Source organism: Sceloporus undulatus, chromosome 4 (assembly GCF_019175285.1).
Source record: "Sceloporus undulatus isolate JIND9_A2432 ecotype Alabama chromosome 4, SceUnd_v1.1, whole genome shotgun sequence".
In the NCBI taxonomy this organism is placed as follows: Eukaryota; Metazoa; Chordata; class Lepidosauria; order Squamata; family Phrynosomatidae; genus Sceloporus; species Sceloporus undulatus.
The window spans coordinates 81636499-81653258 of NC_056525.1; the positions used below are offsets into that span (position 1 = coordinate 81636499).

Below are 16760 nucleotides of genomic sequence, written 5' to 3' on the forward strand. Positions count from 1 at the left end.
GAAACACCATACCTCCACTGTGACTCGAAGCAGTTTTATTTTGGCTGGCTGTAACATGCCTAAGTGAAATAAATATGACTTAAATTCTGCTGTATTTAGGACTTGGCAATATTTTCAGGAAAACCTACTTTGCTTTCTAATATAGCCATCAACAGAACAAAACACAGAGATAGAAGAAGATAATAATAATAATAATAATAATAATAATAATAATAATAATAATAATAATAATAATAGATCCTCATTCGATGAGGATACCAGCCACAGAAAGTGTGTTTCAACTCTGTATCTATGTGCCTTCAGGTGCCTTATCGATTTATGGCAACCCCCTGAATTCCATAGGTTTTTTTCAGGCAAGGATTCCTCAGGGTTGGTTTTGCCAGCTCTTTCCTCTGAAATATAGCTTACAGCACCTGGTATTCCTTGGCAGTCTTCCATCCAAATACTAACCGAGGCTGACTCTGCTTACCTTTCAAGATCAGAAGGGATCTGGAGCCTCGTAACAAAGTGTTCTTCTTCGTGGTCTCTGTGAATCACACAAATGGGTTATCTTGCACCTGTGCAGTGCATCTTTGGAATCTTCTAGAGCTCTTATGTAAGTGTTTTGGCAGTAGCCCTGCCCACTCTCTGAGCAACCTATCTTCTCACTTTCTGCCTAATAATAATAATAATAATAATAATAATAATAATGTTTATTTATATTTCCCGCCTCTTCCAAGGATCGAGGCAGGATTACATCAATAAAAATGATACAATAATACAAAATATGATCAATAAAACACTAATTCTGAATTAACCGACATTCCTATTAGTTCTCTAGTATAACAATCCATCAATTCATTAATAAGCCCTCAGTTTCTTTTTGTCTGTAGCAACAGCACCCCAGGAGCACTCCAGAGTTTATTTTTCCTGTCAGACTTCGTTTTGCATGTTTTTCATAGAATGATAGAATCACAGAGTTGGAAGAGACTGCAAGGGTCATCCAGTCCAATCCCCTGCCATGCAGGAAATCTAAATCAAAGCATCCCTGACAGATGGCCATCCAGCTTCTGTTTAAAGACCTCTAAGGAAGGAGACACTACACTCCAAGGGAGTGTGTTCCCCTGTTGAACAGCCCTTACTGTCAGAAAGTTCCTCCTTTTCTTGGATTTGGTGATGTCTCTTCATTTGTTGATATTCGTGTGGCACCTAGGTACTTCAAAAGAGTATCGGGAGTTCCAGTAAAATACTGGAATTAAATGTTTGCTTTCTTTGCCTTTTGCACTTGGTTCAGGTCGAGTGTAGTAGAGAGTTGAGGTTAACAGCGCTAATGTACAGCAAAGCCTTTCAGAGGCTTCTCAGGTGGTTAGGCAACAGTGTAATCTGACAGATCCTCATCTTCTTGTGCCCTGCTGCACCTCGATCCTAATTTGGTTCTTGAACCCATGTACTTGTCGAACTAATTGTCCCCCTAGTGGTCTTACAGGGTACCAACTTCTACACATCAGATAGAAACCAAGTCAGCAGACTGTCCCAACACTCCTGTTGGAGGAGGCAAATTAAGCACCTCTATAGTTTTCTGTGGGTTTTTCGGGTATGTGGCCATTTTCTAGAAGAGTTTCTTCCTGACGTTTCGCCAGAGAAGATGCCAGCCACAGATGCTGGTGAAACGTGAGGAAGAAACTCTTCTAGAACATGGCCACATACCCGAAAAACCCACAAAAAACTATAGAGAGGCGCTTAATTTGCCTCCTCCAGTAGAAGTGGAAATCACTCTTACAGATGCCTGGAGCTGAACATCTGTGTTCTGTCACAGGGGCAACTGCCCACTCTTTAGATCATCTTCCAGGAATAAGATGGGCCAATGACGTACTTGTGTCCCCTTATGAGAGGAAATGCATACAGTGGTACCCCGGGTTACGAAAATAATCCGTTCCGCGGCGCCGTTCGTAACCCGAAATCGTTCGTAAGCCGAAAAAGCCATAGGCGCTAGCGCTAAAAGCCGCGATTTCGTGCGAAAAAGCGCCGAAAAGCACCAAAAAAATTTTTCGTAACCCGAAAAAAAAACAAAACCGTAACCCGAAACAGTTTTTTCCTATAGTATTTTTTCGTATCCCGGAAATTTCGTAACACGGTGCTTTCGTATCCCGGGGTACCACTGTACTTTTCTGCTGAAGAGCCCTGGAAGGATGGGCTATCTGAGCCATGACTGTTTTATTTTGCTGAAGGTGTTACATATGGTACACCTTGCCACTGTTCCTTTCTTATTGCCAGTGTATTGACTACAATTCGATGGAACAGGACCAGGTACTGTATTATTATTATTATTATTATTATTATTATTATTATTACGTTTATTTATATCCTGCCTTCCTCCCAGTACAGAGACTCATAAAACATTAAAAATACAAAGTTTAAAAAACAATTAAACAATTAAAAACATTACATTTTTTTTGTAAATATCTTTATTTAAAAACATTACATTATTAAAATTTAAAATTTAAAAATCTTTAAAACAAAAACAAAGCAGCATCCATGTCATGTGAAGGCCTGGCGGCATAAAAACGTCTTTACCTGTCGTCAGAAGGACAGCAGGGATGGAGCCATCCTGGCCTCCCTAGGGAGGGAGTTCCAAAGCTTGAACATCTTGATCATCTGGAATGGCCAGGCAATTGTGGTTACCTCTCTCCTCCATAATTCCAGAAGTCATTATTGGAAATCCCTTCCAAATCCAAGTCTGTTTGCACACTCCATTGACAGGACAAGCTATCTAGACTGCTAACCAATCAACTCCCATGTTGTGGAAGTTCTCTCTCTGATTTCCCCTTGCTATTTGGTCTCCATTAGCCAAATCATTGCTGAGCTTAGAGGCTGTTCACCTGGGGTTCTTATGCCAATAAGTGAATTGAATTCTCAGAATGCTTTTAGCTTCAGAGGATCTCCCTAGATCTCCCTAGTTATGTCACAGTCACTCATGTGTTGGGCCTTCTGGTGACCTTATCCAGTTGTTTTCCCTGTCTTTAAGTTAAGTGATTCTTTGCAGCCATATCATGACACTTCCAAGGGCTTGGTGAGCCTTCTTATGTATTGAATCCATGAGTCAGGTAGTGTTTAAATTGTTGCAGGGCTTTGCACTTTCCAGGATTAGGTGTGTTTCTTTTAATGTTCCAAGGAATACTTGAAGGCAATAGCTTCTTCTGCCTTTAGATTTCTTTTAGTGGTTCAGGAAGCACCTTGTGGATAATTTTTCTGTTGGCTGTCATCTTTGCCAGCAGAGCTGCAAAGCTATATGCTTTGAGACGGGATCAATTTGACCTTCATTTGGCCAGACATTTCCTTCTTATCAATGGGCCTGTCTCCTGTCCATCTCAAACAGGACATTTAATCTTCCAGTATTCTTCTATAACTGCCTGGATGTTTGTAAGGCCCTAACATCCAGAGTTGGGTTTTTATTTTTATTTTACTCACTTACAAATTTAGGGACAGCCGGTGTCTACATGGTGTCTCTATAAGTAGATTGCAGCAACTATCCATCTCACATATAAATTAGTAGGCAATGATGGTTAATATCCAGACTTGCATACTCTAATGCAGCAGCTTTTCTTTACCCTAGTGTGGGGTGGACAATCCAGAGTCAATCATTCTCCCCTCCCCAAAGTCTATCATTTGTTTTTCACCAACCAAAAATGTGTTCTTCTACATAACAAAACTGAAAGAGACTGAAAGTTTACTAGTTTGAAGAGCAACAAACCATAGGCACAATTTAATTAAGAGGAGAAGCTCCAAAAAGGTTCCAAATGTATTATTCTCCCTATTTTGAAATGATACATTTGAGTTGGGTGAGGACTGCAAAAATTAGTGGACTGACATGTGTTGCTCTGGTGGAGGGATTATTTTATCCCCCTCCCCACACACAATTGATATCTCGCCCCTTCAGTATCATAAACTGCTTTTGGAATATCCCCTTGGTTTCAAAAGTATTTTGCCATATGGCATGTGGGATACCAAGAAAAATAAGTCCAAGACAGTTTAGTTATTGAAGCCCAGTAGTGATGGTGATGATGATGATGATGGTTCAAATTGCCTTTGTCCTAGAAAGAGAAAGTTTACTTAAAGAGCAGCATATCTAGCTTTCTAACAGCCCTGCCCATATAGAGTCTCCTGCTCCATATAACACTTCTTCCACTTAAAATTATTTAATGGTAAGGATGTCTTAAGACTTGCTTGTTAAATTGCTCTTCTAGATTATTTTGACCATATTTCATTTTTTGAGACTAGAGAATAGAATTTAGAAAAGCTGACCAAAGGTTCTGCATTTTGAAAACTTCACTTGTTGTGATTGAGACTAATAATGTGTATTTTTTTTAAAGTTACATTAACTTTAGGTTGAAAACTCTGTGTATCTTTTGAATATAATAATAGTCTGTACAGTGATTAAATATCAGAGGTATACTATTGTATACGGAACAAAGTGGAACACTTTACACCAACCATTTGAGAGATATTATTATTTTTTCTTCCCTTTTTAGATTATGCTGTAGAAGAAAAACCATCTCATATATCAGTGATGCAGCAGCTAGAAGATGGTGGTCCTGACCCTCTTGTGTTTGTTTTAAATGCAAATTTGCTGTCCATGGTTAAAATTGTAAATTGTAAGTCCAGTTTATTTGGGGCAGATGGCAATAACATGATGTATTGAACACATTTCCTTTGATTTTATCGATCTTCTGCGTATGCAAAATGTAACACAACAGAAAATCCTTCTCCTACAGTCTTTGTTCTGTGTTTAGAAAGTGGTTGTTTGCCAAAGACACACAATAGTTTTGCAGTAATTAGAATCCCAAAATACTAATTAAGAAAGTAGGAATATGTATAGGTCTTGCTACTTTACAGAAGGGTTGCAAAAGGGTGGGGGTGGCGGCGGCGGCGTGGCTGGCTTTCCAGCATGGCAGACATCTTTCCATGAGCGGAACATAACCCTGATGGCAACCTAAGCATTTGAAGCATCTTTAGGGACATATCGTGCTAATCTTTTAAGACCAGAGAAGGCTTAATGCAAAGGGCAAAAAACGTCTAGCTGACCAAGTGATCATGGAATTCTACATTCCAGACCATCTAAGACAATCCTCAGATGACATGGAGCTGTCAGAGGACTTCAATGGTGTGCGGCCCCAGTACATCAGAAAAAGGAGGGAAGTCTGAGCAGCTGATTCCCAGAACTACTAGAGAAACTAAGAGAAAACCTGGTAAAAGACCTCCAGCGAGAATGGGCTTCTGCTCTTGAGCAGATAAATATTAAGCTGACAGCTCTAGTGAGGTGTATTAGAGGTATTGAAGAGACTGCAAATGTGGTTATCTAAAGGACTCGTCTCATGCAGATAGGTTCTCAGCACTGGAAAAGTCTACCGACCACCTGCAATCAAAGACTAAGGATTTGGAGGACAGAAATTGCCTCCTCAGCATTCATGTGAGAGGTGTGGAGGAACAAGAAGGGCCAGGTAACGTCCTGTCTCTTATAATTGCTTGCATAAACACCATCTGTCCTAAGCTAAACCTAAAAGAATCAGTCATAGAAAGAATATACAGATTTCTTGGTCCAAGACAGAGGTCATCCACAAGACATCTTAATCAGATTTGCAAGATTTACTATCAAAAACTGTCTTGAGCAGTCTCTTTATCAATCAGAGATTTATCTTGTACAGGTGTTTCAAGATCTCTTGTCAGGAGACACTGATCTGCAGATGAAACCTGAGGCCATATATCTCCCTCCTGCAGGATGCAAGGACAAAATATCGGTGGGACTTTCCCTTCTTTGATTGTTACCGATAAGAATGACATAGTGACCGCCTCTACCAAGACCCAGATGCTTAAATTGTGCAAGATGCTGGACATCAAGATGCCTCAGGAATTGGAAAAATAATTGAAAGTTGAAGCTGAGCCTAAATGCAACAGAAATCCTTTCAAGTGGACAACAGTTCAAAAGAAAAGCATGTAATAAACAGAAAATTGTCAACCCCTAGGACTCAGAACTTCTCTTCATAACAAGATCTGCCAGCCTGTAGTGAAAGGAACTAGAAGATCAAGTCCTAGACTTGCTCCAGGGGCCAGACACAGCAAATATGGTTACGAGGACGGGATGAGGTGGCCTCCATTTTATTTTTCTTTGATCTCCTTCCAGTATCCAACAGAGGGGCTGCCAGAGCCTCCATTTTGTGCAGTTAGTCATTACACTCGTCCCTCCATATGTGCAGACTTGGAGTCCGCAGTCTTCCTTTTTGCGCGAGGGACGAGCTGCTATTTTTAAAATGGGTGTGCGTGCCTGCGGCACCCCTGCACACACACCACGTGCATGCATGCCATTATTCTCTATGGGACTTGCATATGTGTGAATCACCATTTTCATTGGGGGGGTGTCCGGATTGGTCTGTTTTTATTGATTATATCAATAACAGTATAACTGATTTTGCTCCACCTTTGCATCAAGCTGGTTTTTGGAAGGATATTCGACACTGACCACTCGATTATAACAAAATGACCTATGATTTCCCTTTCTGAAACCTTTTATAACTTCGAAAGAATGTATTACCGGGTGGAAAGTTTGTAATTTCTATTGGTTATTTGATCAGACTTTATATATATATTAGAGTGGAATGTTCATTCTGCTTTACAACTGGGTTATCCTATGCCTCTATAGTGCCTCTTTCGGAGCATTCTATAGCATTCAAAAGAGTTTTGGTGGTAGTAAATTTACAGCACTATATAAATAAAGGTTAGTAATAATAATAATAATAATAATAATAATAATAATAATAATAATAATAGTCCCATCGACCTCTGCCAGCCCTATTTAAGCCTTAGCCAGCCCTTTGACCCTCAGGAGTTCCTCTCGATCCCACCACCATCCCATGCTCGCTAGGTGAGGACTCGAGAGAGAGCCTTCTTGGTAGCTGCTCCCACTCTCTGGAACTCTGGAGGCTGGCTCCCTCCCTGCTGACCTTTTGCCGGCAGGTAAAAACATTTTTATGCATGCAGGCTTTTTAAAATCATGTAAGGGTGGCTTTATTTGCGGGAGTTGTTTTAGATTATGTTTTTTTTTACTTTGTTTTTTTTTTTACTTTGTAGTGTTTTTATTAGGTTATTTTAATTGTCTTTTAAAATTTGTTTTAATAAGTTTTTATATTGTGAGCCACTTTGGGTCCCTTTTTGGGAGAAAGGCAGCATAGAAATAAAATAAAATAAATAAATAAATAAATATCCATATTGTGAATGATGGAGTTTATGAAATCACAATCTTTAATGTCACTTAAGGGTGCAGATAGGTATGTTGCAGAAGAACCAGGATTTCAGATTCTGTGTGGCTTTCAAACAGTAGCAGCTGGAGAGTGTGTAAGACTGGAAGGTGTAGCTGTCATATCTGGGAGTTTATCTTAACTCTGTGGAGAATATATTAGGGGGGGGGGGGGATAATTAGGGAAATTACCTGGGGGAAAAGCAAGATACCTGCCCACTCAGTTTGGTGGTCCTGATTCATACACATGCTATCATGACTGTTACTATTTTTAAAATATTGGATTTCTTAACTAAAGATTTCTTACGTCATTTCTGATTTGGCTTGGGCAAATGAATAGGTTTCAGTAATGTCTGGATTTACTTTCCATTCCCACCTCATTTCATTCAATCATTTTTTCTATTCTACAGATGTGAACAGAAAGTGCTGGTGTTTTACTACAAAGGGAATGCATGCAGTAGGTCAATCAGAAATAGTAATTCTTCTGCAGTGTTTACCTGATGAAAAGTGTTTGCCCAAGGATATCTTCAATCACTTTGTGCAGCTTTATCGAGATGCCTTGGCAGGTGAGAGTATAGCTTATTTAATCATGATTGTTCATGGTAGCTAACTAGAATTATTCAGTCATCAGAAATGTGTAGCAGTAACTATTCCATCCTTTTCTGTGTTGAGTTCATGTAAAGGTTTAGGTTGCATTTCAGAATTGTCCGTAAGGTTGTGGTTTGTCCAAGATGAAATAGAATAGCAGATATTCCACATGCATTTCATATTTGTGTTTACATTTCAAAGGCTGTGTAATACAATCTAATAGGTTTTAGGGGTCAGGATTCTGATCTTTCAAGTTTTAGCCTGAGGTGCATTAGTTGGGTTGACCCTTTCAGAGTATAGAAATGCCAGCCATTGTTTTGGATAGGGACCTTGTGACATTGGGGGCATGGACATGCTCCCTGAAATCACATGCTCCCTGACATGCTCCTTGAGAGCCTGTGGAGTGGTGGGAGTAGGAAATCTGGCCATTCAACACCAGACAGTCCCCTATCTTGTAAAAAGGTACTAAGGAAAATAGCTAAAATATACTTAGTATGTATATTTAGAAAAATAACATTTAGGTTGTAGTCTGAGATAATTCCTGAAGGTAGCTGAGGGGCTATAGGTGGAGAGGGAGAACTACCTGTGGGTTGACACCAGCACCCGGCAGTGTGTTCCCATTAACAGGTAAAACAAGGTGTTCTATGGCCATTTCAAGGAAGTGTCTGTGATAGGCTTGGATATGGGGGATGCTCTCCTCAACACACAGTGTATAGTAGCTCTGAAGCTCATCCTTAACTTCTCTTCAAAGGTAGCCAGTGAGAGAGAATGGTTTAAACAACAACAACAAGACTGTGGAGCTGGCAGGGTAGTGTGTTTGGCAGATACCCTGTTATGGCTGTCCCCATCCCACGTTCCATAGGTTTGCCCTGTACACTAAGCAAAATGCTTTCCACATTGTCTTCAGATTACTTTCTGAACTTAGGCTCAGTTTACCACAGCTATATGCAATTTCATTATATTATTTATTAATGATTAACAGATCCGATGTACAGATAAACATCAGAGATACAGATAAAGCAAATAAAATAAAATTAAGATCAGATTATAAAAGTGAATACAGTTGGCCCCCCACATTTGTGGATTTGACATTCGCAGTTTTTTTATTTTCAAATGTTAAACCCCAAGCCTCTCCTAACCCGGAAAGGCTTAAGAGACGCATTTCTAAAGACTTTGGGGGGGGGGGAGCACTCCTTTTCCCCAAACTCCTCCCATCCTAGGAAATGGCTGCCACGGCAGGGGAAACTTATTCACGTTTTTTCCACATTTGTGTGGTTTTTGTTCCCCTAACCCCCGCGAATGTGGTGGGCCAACTATAATATTAATTGGGAATCAAAATACAAAGTTTGCTCCTCAAAAATTTTAAATTTAAATTTAAAATTAATCATTATAAAATTTTAAAATACCATTTTAAGCCGACAGACCACTGCTGTTCACAAAAGCTGGCCACTTTGTTACCAGTGGACATTGGTCTGCTGTAAATGGGATACATAAAACTCATCAGTTCTTCTAGGAATACTTCTAGGAATTGGATAAATCAAAATTATAGAAAAGGCAATACAGTGGTGCCTCGGGATACGAAATGATCGGGTTACGAAATTTCCGGGATACGAAAAAGTTGGATTGGCAAAAACTGTTTCGGGTTACGAAATATTTTTCAGGTTACGAAATTCATTTCGGCGCGAAATTCAAATGCTGCAAAGTGCAGCTATAGGCTTTCCAGTGCTAACGGAAAAAGTGTTTCGGGTTACGAAATTTTCGGGTTACGAAAGGAATGGCGGAACGAATTAATTTCGTAACCCGAGGCACCACTGTATAACACTAATGTCCTACTGTATCCACTGTGCCTGTTCCACAAGGGCATAAGCATGCATTATAAGGGATATTACAATTTCATTATATAGTTGCATATTTTATGGCCTCTGCATAATTTATTTTGAATTCTTTTTCGTACACTTTGATATAGTGGTGCACAGAACTATGAATGAAGCAAATGGAGTTGTATAGTTTTTAATCAAAAGCCAATACTAAACACTGGAAGTAGTAATTTTTATGATCGGGGTATATATTATTTCGTACATTCAGAAATGTAAGGCAACCAAATTAGATCATGAATTACTGTACGAGAAACAAAGTTTATTGCTCCTCTGTGAGCAGAGTCATAGCAGCCTCAGTCAATTCCTGCAGTGGTCCACAATGCATTCTTAGTATGTGGCTTCTGTTCTGATGTTGTAAGCACTTGAGAGAGGGAAATTTAATACAGTTTATTAAATTAACACAGCAAGAGGTTATCACAAGCAGCTTGTTATGAAGTCATTCAGTGATTCAGGCTGTGGTGCCTGAACTGTTTCTTTAAAATATCCCTGTAATAAGAGAGATGCACATTGTATAATGCTTGAGCAGAATGATTGGTAAAGGTTTTCGCTATTGTTGTGGTTGTGCGGTTATCCTCTCTTTCTGCTATGCTTTACAGGAAAAGAGATTTCACTTCAACATTAGGAAGAATTTCTTGACAGTAAGAGCTATTTGTGCAGTATGCTGCCTTGGAGTGTGGCAGAGACTACTCCTTAGAAGGTTTTTAAACAGAGGCTGGATGGCCATATGTCAGGAGTGCTTTGATTGTGTCTTCCTGCATGACAAGCAGTTGGACTTTATGGCCCTTGAAGTCTTTTCCAACTCTGTGATTTATGATTCTAGTATTATTGTCTTTTCTAATGACATGTGCCTTCTCATGATGTGGCCAAAGTATGGCAGCCTCTGTTTGATCATCTTGACTTACATGGAGAGTTCAGGCTTGATCTGTTCAAAGACCTGTTTCTTTTTCTTTTGGCAGCCTCTTCTCCAGCACCACATTTTGAACTAAATGATTTTCTTCTCATTTGCTTTCTTCATGGTCCAGCTCTCACACGCATACATGGTGATGGGGAATACAGTGGCTTGGACAATTCTGACTTTACTGCTCAGTTGTGTATCTTTACACATTAGAATCTTATCTAGTTCTTTCATGACTGCCCCTCCCATTCCTAATCTTCTTCTGATTTCTTGGCTGCAGTCTCTATTCTGATCAGTGTTTGAACCAAGGTACAGGGATTTTTTTCATTATTATTTCAATTTCCTCATTGTTTAGGTTGAATTTATGTAGTTCCTCTGTGGTCATTATTTTTGTTTTCTTTATGTTCAGCAGTTAACTTGCCTTTGCACTTTCTTCTTTAACTTTCCTTAGTAATTGTTCCAAATCTGTGAGGGTTTTTTTTTGCTAATAATATAGTGTCATTCGCATATCTTAGATTGTTGATGTTCCTTCCTTCTGTTTCACTTCTCCTTTTTCTGTGTCCAAGCCTGCTTTTCTTATAATATGTTCTGCATACGTTGAACAAATAGGGTGATATAATGTATCCTTGTCTGATCCATTTGCCAGTTAGGAACCATTCTGTTTCTCTATACAGACGGCCCTCCACATTTGCGGGTTTACATTCACAGTTTTGGTTATTTGAGGATGTTAAACTCTCAGCTCCTTTCACCCTGGAAAGGCTTGAGCGACACATCTCCAAAGCCTTTCCAGGGTGGGAAGGGCCAGAGGAAGGGAGCGCTCTTTTCCCTAAATTCCTCCCACCCCAGAAATGGCTGCTGGGGGAGGGGCAGGTTCTTCGCAGTTTTCCCACATTCGTGGGATCTTGTTTCCCTAACCCATTGAATGTGGAGGGCTGACTGTATTCTGTTCTAATAGTAGCCTGTTGTCCCTAAGTACAGATTTCTCATTAAGAATGTCAGATGTAGTGACACTCCCATATCTTGAAGAGCAAACCATTGCTTTTCGTGATCTATGCAGTCAAATGCTTTGTTGTAGTCTGCATGTTGTAGCAGTTTGAGCCCTGGGTGCCTTTGGGCAAGTCACACTTTTTTAATCTCAGAGGATGGCAATGGCAAACCCTCTCTGAAGAAACTTGCCAAGAAAACTCTATGATAGCTTCTCCTTAGGTCACCATAAATCAGAAGCAATTTGAAGGGACAGAGCAGCAACAAAATATATAAAGCACCTGCAGATTTTTTTCTGGAATTCCTTGATATGTGCCATTAACTGTTTGCAATGTGGTTCCTAGCACCTCTTTCTTTCATGAACCTTGCTTGCACCTCTAGGATTTCTATCTCCATGCATAATTGGAGTTTATGTTGCAGAATTTTGAGCAGATATTTGCTTGTGTGGGAAATTAACGCTATGGTCTTGTGGTTCCTGCAGTCCTTTGTGTCTTTTTTTTTTTTTTTTTTTTGTGGGTGGAGATGTATATTAACATTTTCAGTCTGTTGGCAACCATTTTATTTTCCATATTTGGTGACATATATTAGTTAACACTAGAGATGATTCTGTTGTCTGGTTTGTAGCAGTGCAGTTGGAATATCATCTGTTCTTGGTGATTTGTTTTTTCCAGTTTCTCTTATTGCAGCTTCTACCTCTCTTTTGGAGTTCGTCTTCATTATATAACTCTTTTCTGTATTGAATCCAACATCTTTTTATTTCTTCTTGATATTGTGGTATGTACATTTTCTTGCCATAGAGCACCCTAGCCCGTGGTTTGAACTTCCCTTTGAGTTCCTAGATCTTGTGGAAGAGGTTCCTCATTCTTCCTTTTTTGTTGTTGATTTCTATTTATCTGCATTGATCCTTACTTGTAATTCTCCTTATCCTTGCACACTAGTTGTTGTACAATTGCATTCATAGTCCTGGTTTTGTTCCTACCTTCCTTTTCTTTTGCTTCTCTTCTTTCCTTTACTTCTACTATAGCAATGGGTAAATTTTCATCAGGGCTTAGTATATACTTAAGTAACTACAGTTAAAGCATTGAGCGCATATGTGTTTGAGCTTAGCTTCTGTCAAGACCTGGATGTCCTAAGACTGCATATCCACAATCAGCTGTTCACCATCTGGTAGGATATCAGGCCTTGTTAGCCAGTGATCTGTCTCTTTGGGGCGGAGAACAACACAAGAGCTGGGATTCATGATTTATTTCTCATACCTCATCTCATATGTTCTCTTTCCAAATGAACTTTGTGTGTGGGAGGGAGGATGGGGGGGGGGGGAAGCATGCACAGGGAAAGTGGCATGAGTCTCAGAATACTACCATCAAGGGAATATGACTCTTATTGGGGAAAGTTCTTTGCTTCCGTTTCACAGTACATAAGAAACATTGTAACCCTGTCTAATAATTAGAATAGGGAAGCTTAATGAACTTTAACATACTATTAATTGATTTAAAAAGTGTCCCTGAAAAATGTAGCTACAGATTAAATCTAAATAATATTTTGAAATGTAACTGATGTTTTCAGACTTTCTCCCTTTTAACTCCCAAACATGAGGAAAAGGCTTTTCTATAATGAGGACTGTTGTGATATATAAGTGTATGACCAAAATACCATGAAAATGTGTTGCTTCAGAAGCATTTTGTTTTAATCTGAATGGAAAATGTAGTTCCATAATTAATCAAATACAGCTCATGCTATTAATTAATACACATTTCATGAACTGAGTGACAGACTTTCAAGTAATACTATTTCATTACTTTTATGGAAAACCTTTTTATCTAAGAAAAGATGTATTATTAAATATCCTACAGGCAAAAATGTGAATGACTGGTTTGTATAACTATGAAAATTTCAATACTAGTTAAGTTTGATTTTTTTTTCAGTTTGAAAAAGCTTCTTAAAAAGCCATTTTTCTTCATAATTACTCTCATGAAAAATTATTTTACCACCAATCATTTTCTATTGCTATAATATATTGTCCATTTTTAATTGCATTTTATATATAGATAGAGTACGTAGAGAAAGGGGGTTAAATACCATAAAGGCACCAGATCACTTCTGATCTTGAAAGCTAAGCAGGGTAAGCTTGCTTAGACTTGGACACCACCAAACGAGTGCCAGGTGCTGTAGTTATATTTCAAAGGAAAGAACTGGCAAAATTACCTTTGCAGCTTCCTTACCTAAAAAAACTCTTAGGAAATTCATGGGGTCGTCATATGTCAACAGGAGACTTGAAGGCAGGTACACACATACATAGGGAAAAAAGGCAACAGTAAATAAAAATGCTCTTGCATCACTGTGGAAAATATTGCAGGAATTGTTTGCAATTCCATTTTTCCATCAAGGTAAATTCCTAATCATGCACTTAGTTGGGAAATATGAATTGAAGGCCAAATTATGTGTTTCTATCATGTCTGGTACATCATATCTTGCAGGAGATAAGCAAATTACAAATGAAAATGTGACTTTGCCAGTGCTGCTTCATCAGTTTCTGTCTGTATTGAAGGAGAAAGAACAGAGCATTTATTCCAAGCAGTTCAAAATTTCCCAAAAGCATGAGGCACTGACACTGAACTAGCTGTGTCCCTTAGAGCTGGACTCTCAATTTATCAGTCACCCCACTTCTCATGTGACAAATTAGACTAGCTGTAAAGAAGATTTCTTTTAATGGAGGGAGGAGAAACTGGATTTAGTGCTGAATGAAAGTTTCTGTCAGCTAAGAAAGAAAAAAAGCTGTCTCAACTGCAGCTCATGTGTTGAGTTATGCATATCCGAACATGTGCAGGAGATAAAGATAACTGTGAAGATAACATACTCTAGAAAAATATTATCAGGTTTGTTTTTCTGTCCAACATTGTATGCACATTTAAATTTATCCAGACTAAGAACTTTGTGCTTTGTACTGTTATACCAATGCCTTTGTAAACAATCTGTTTCTATCATTTTACCATTATTATCCCAAACAGAAGGTTCCTCAGTTACTGGAGAGTCTCAGTTGGGCCTTGTCACAAGCAGGAATGGCTGTGGGAAGGTGAAGCAGCAGCCAAGTTCTGGCTCTGCACTGGAAGCCTGTCACCTGAGCTTGTTCACCTCCTGGAAGTGAGGCCCAGGAGTGAGCTTCAGGGAGCACTTCTGGGCTGTTCCTGGGCTTGCTATAGTATCATTGCAACTTTTCAGCATATGCTAGAAACATTGATCATAATGCAGTGGTGGCGTTGAACTGGCAGAATTGTGGAATCCATTGACATTCAGTTTGATGAGTAGATTACAACACTCCATGTACCGCCAAAGATAGGTGAAAGGAGGTGAGAAATCCCCTGGAACTGATTTTGGATGATGCAAAGGGCTGCAGGGAAGAGGAAGAAGGTTCTGATATGTTGATTCTTACACTGCAGTGCAATGTTGAATATAGCTCATCAGAAGGGTCCATAGCTGGGGTATGCAAGATGTGTTCCCCACCTCCTCACTGAGGAAGCTACTTGGGAGTCTTGGGAGGGTTACGCTCAAGCTTTCTGAAATCATAATTCTCCTCACATGCCGTACCATATTATATAAACAGGAACTAACAAAATTGTGGCCAACTTTATTTTGCCCATATTTTCTTAACATGTTTCTGCCACGGCTCTGCCATTTCATCCTTACTCCATGTGTAATCCTAACATTATTAAACAATTTCATGGTGCTGGAACAGACCTATAATATAATGTGGTATCTCAATAGTTCTGTATTCTCAGTACAGATTTTCTCTGTATTGAATAGAAAAAATAGAGTCTGAACACAGCAAAGGTATATCAAAGAGCTGAATGTGATTTAAGGGTGCTACTCTTAAGGTGTGTGTAGGTGTCTTACTGTCACCTCTGTTAAAATGTTTTTGTAGAGTTTTTTTTTATCATTCTGAAGATCTGCAAAACCTGTTTGGGTAGATGTGACATTTAGGCAAAAATAATGTTTATGTATCTTGAGAAGTGAAATATCTTGATCATGTTTGACTTACAAAATCTATTCTCCATCGCTTAGCACGTGACTGAGACTCCAAAATACTTGTTTGTCCACTTACTAGGCCTTCTATTGGACTTCTCTCTGAATGTGCTGCTGGAAATTATAATTAATAGATTGCTACTGAAACAGCATAGTCCCTTCAGTTTTAAAATTCTAAAAATTGCACTTAGGCAGGGAAGCCTGATAAAAAATACAGTTTACAACCCCCTGCTAAAATTCTTCCCCCCCCCCCTTGCTTCATTTTCTATATTTTAAGTAATTCTAGATCTTTACACATTTCTAAAACATTCCCGCTATATCTTTCCAGATACAGTATTGGGAGTTTACATTTTAGAATACTCTTGAATGTCAAAAATATCCTCCATATGGAAAGTTATCATCTCTCTAAAATGCTGATCTTTGAGATAGAGTGCTTCTGATTATGCAGAGAATCCAAATATATGAACCACCCAAATGTATTCTGAAGCGGCAGCACTGTATCTTGTTCTTGTATGAATGTTTAAATTAGTACTGTAAGAGAAAAATTAGTCAAGCTTTTGAAAAAATACTAAAGAAAAGCACCCGTTCATTATTTGTTGTTGTTGTGTGCCTTTCAGACAATAACAACTGACGTATAGTTACTCTTAGATGAACCTATATTATCATCATCATCATCATCATCATCATCATCATCATGGAGTTTTCTTGGAAAGATTTGTTCAGTAGGAGTTTCACCTATGCCTCCTATGAGGTTGAGGGACTATGACTTGCCCAAGGTTTCCCAGTGGGTTTCCATGCCTCCGCAGGGATTCATTTATCAGAGTGAAATAATTTCTTTCAGAACTCTGGATTAGAGTTGATTAAAATTAAGAGCTTTAGGGGTAGCTTAATTCTTTATATATGCTATATTATATTTTTGAACTACTCAGTAACTAAAGCTCTGTCACTTTAAAGTATCTGAGAGAATGTCAGTGGATATTTGTGCATATTCTTGTGCACACTCCCCATAGCAATTTAGATTTGTACTGAGTTACAAAGTAGCAAAGAGTGAGAAAAGGTAAAGGTTTTAGCTTTAGTACTAAAACTATTTTAGTTCTTTAGTACTGGACCTTGTCATGCATAAATCAGA

General features: G+C 38.8%; 1 protein-coding gene across 1 annotated transcript in view; it reads left to right on the top strand.

The window, feature by feature from the left end:
- The window catches only part of ZFYVE9 (zinc finger FYVE-type containing 9), an 88928-nt gene that overhangs the window by 57792 nt on the left and 14376 nt on the right, over nucleotides 1–16760 (top strand). The window contains exons 7-8 of the mRNA XM_042464310.1: nucleotides 4509–4631; nucleotides 7678–7833. Of these exons, the coding sequence (XP_042320244.1) occupies nucleotides 4509–4631; nucleotides 7678–7833 (279 nt within the window). The remainder of the gene's footprint in view (nucleotides 1–4508; nucleotides 4632–7677; nucleotides 7834–16760) is intronic.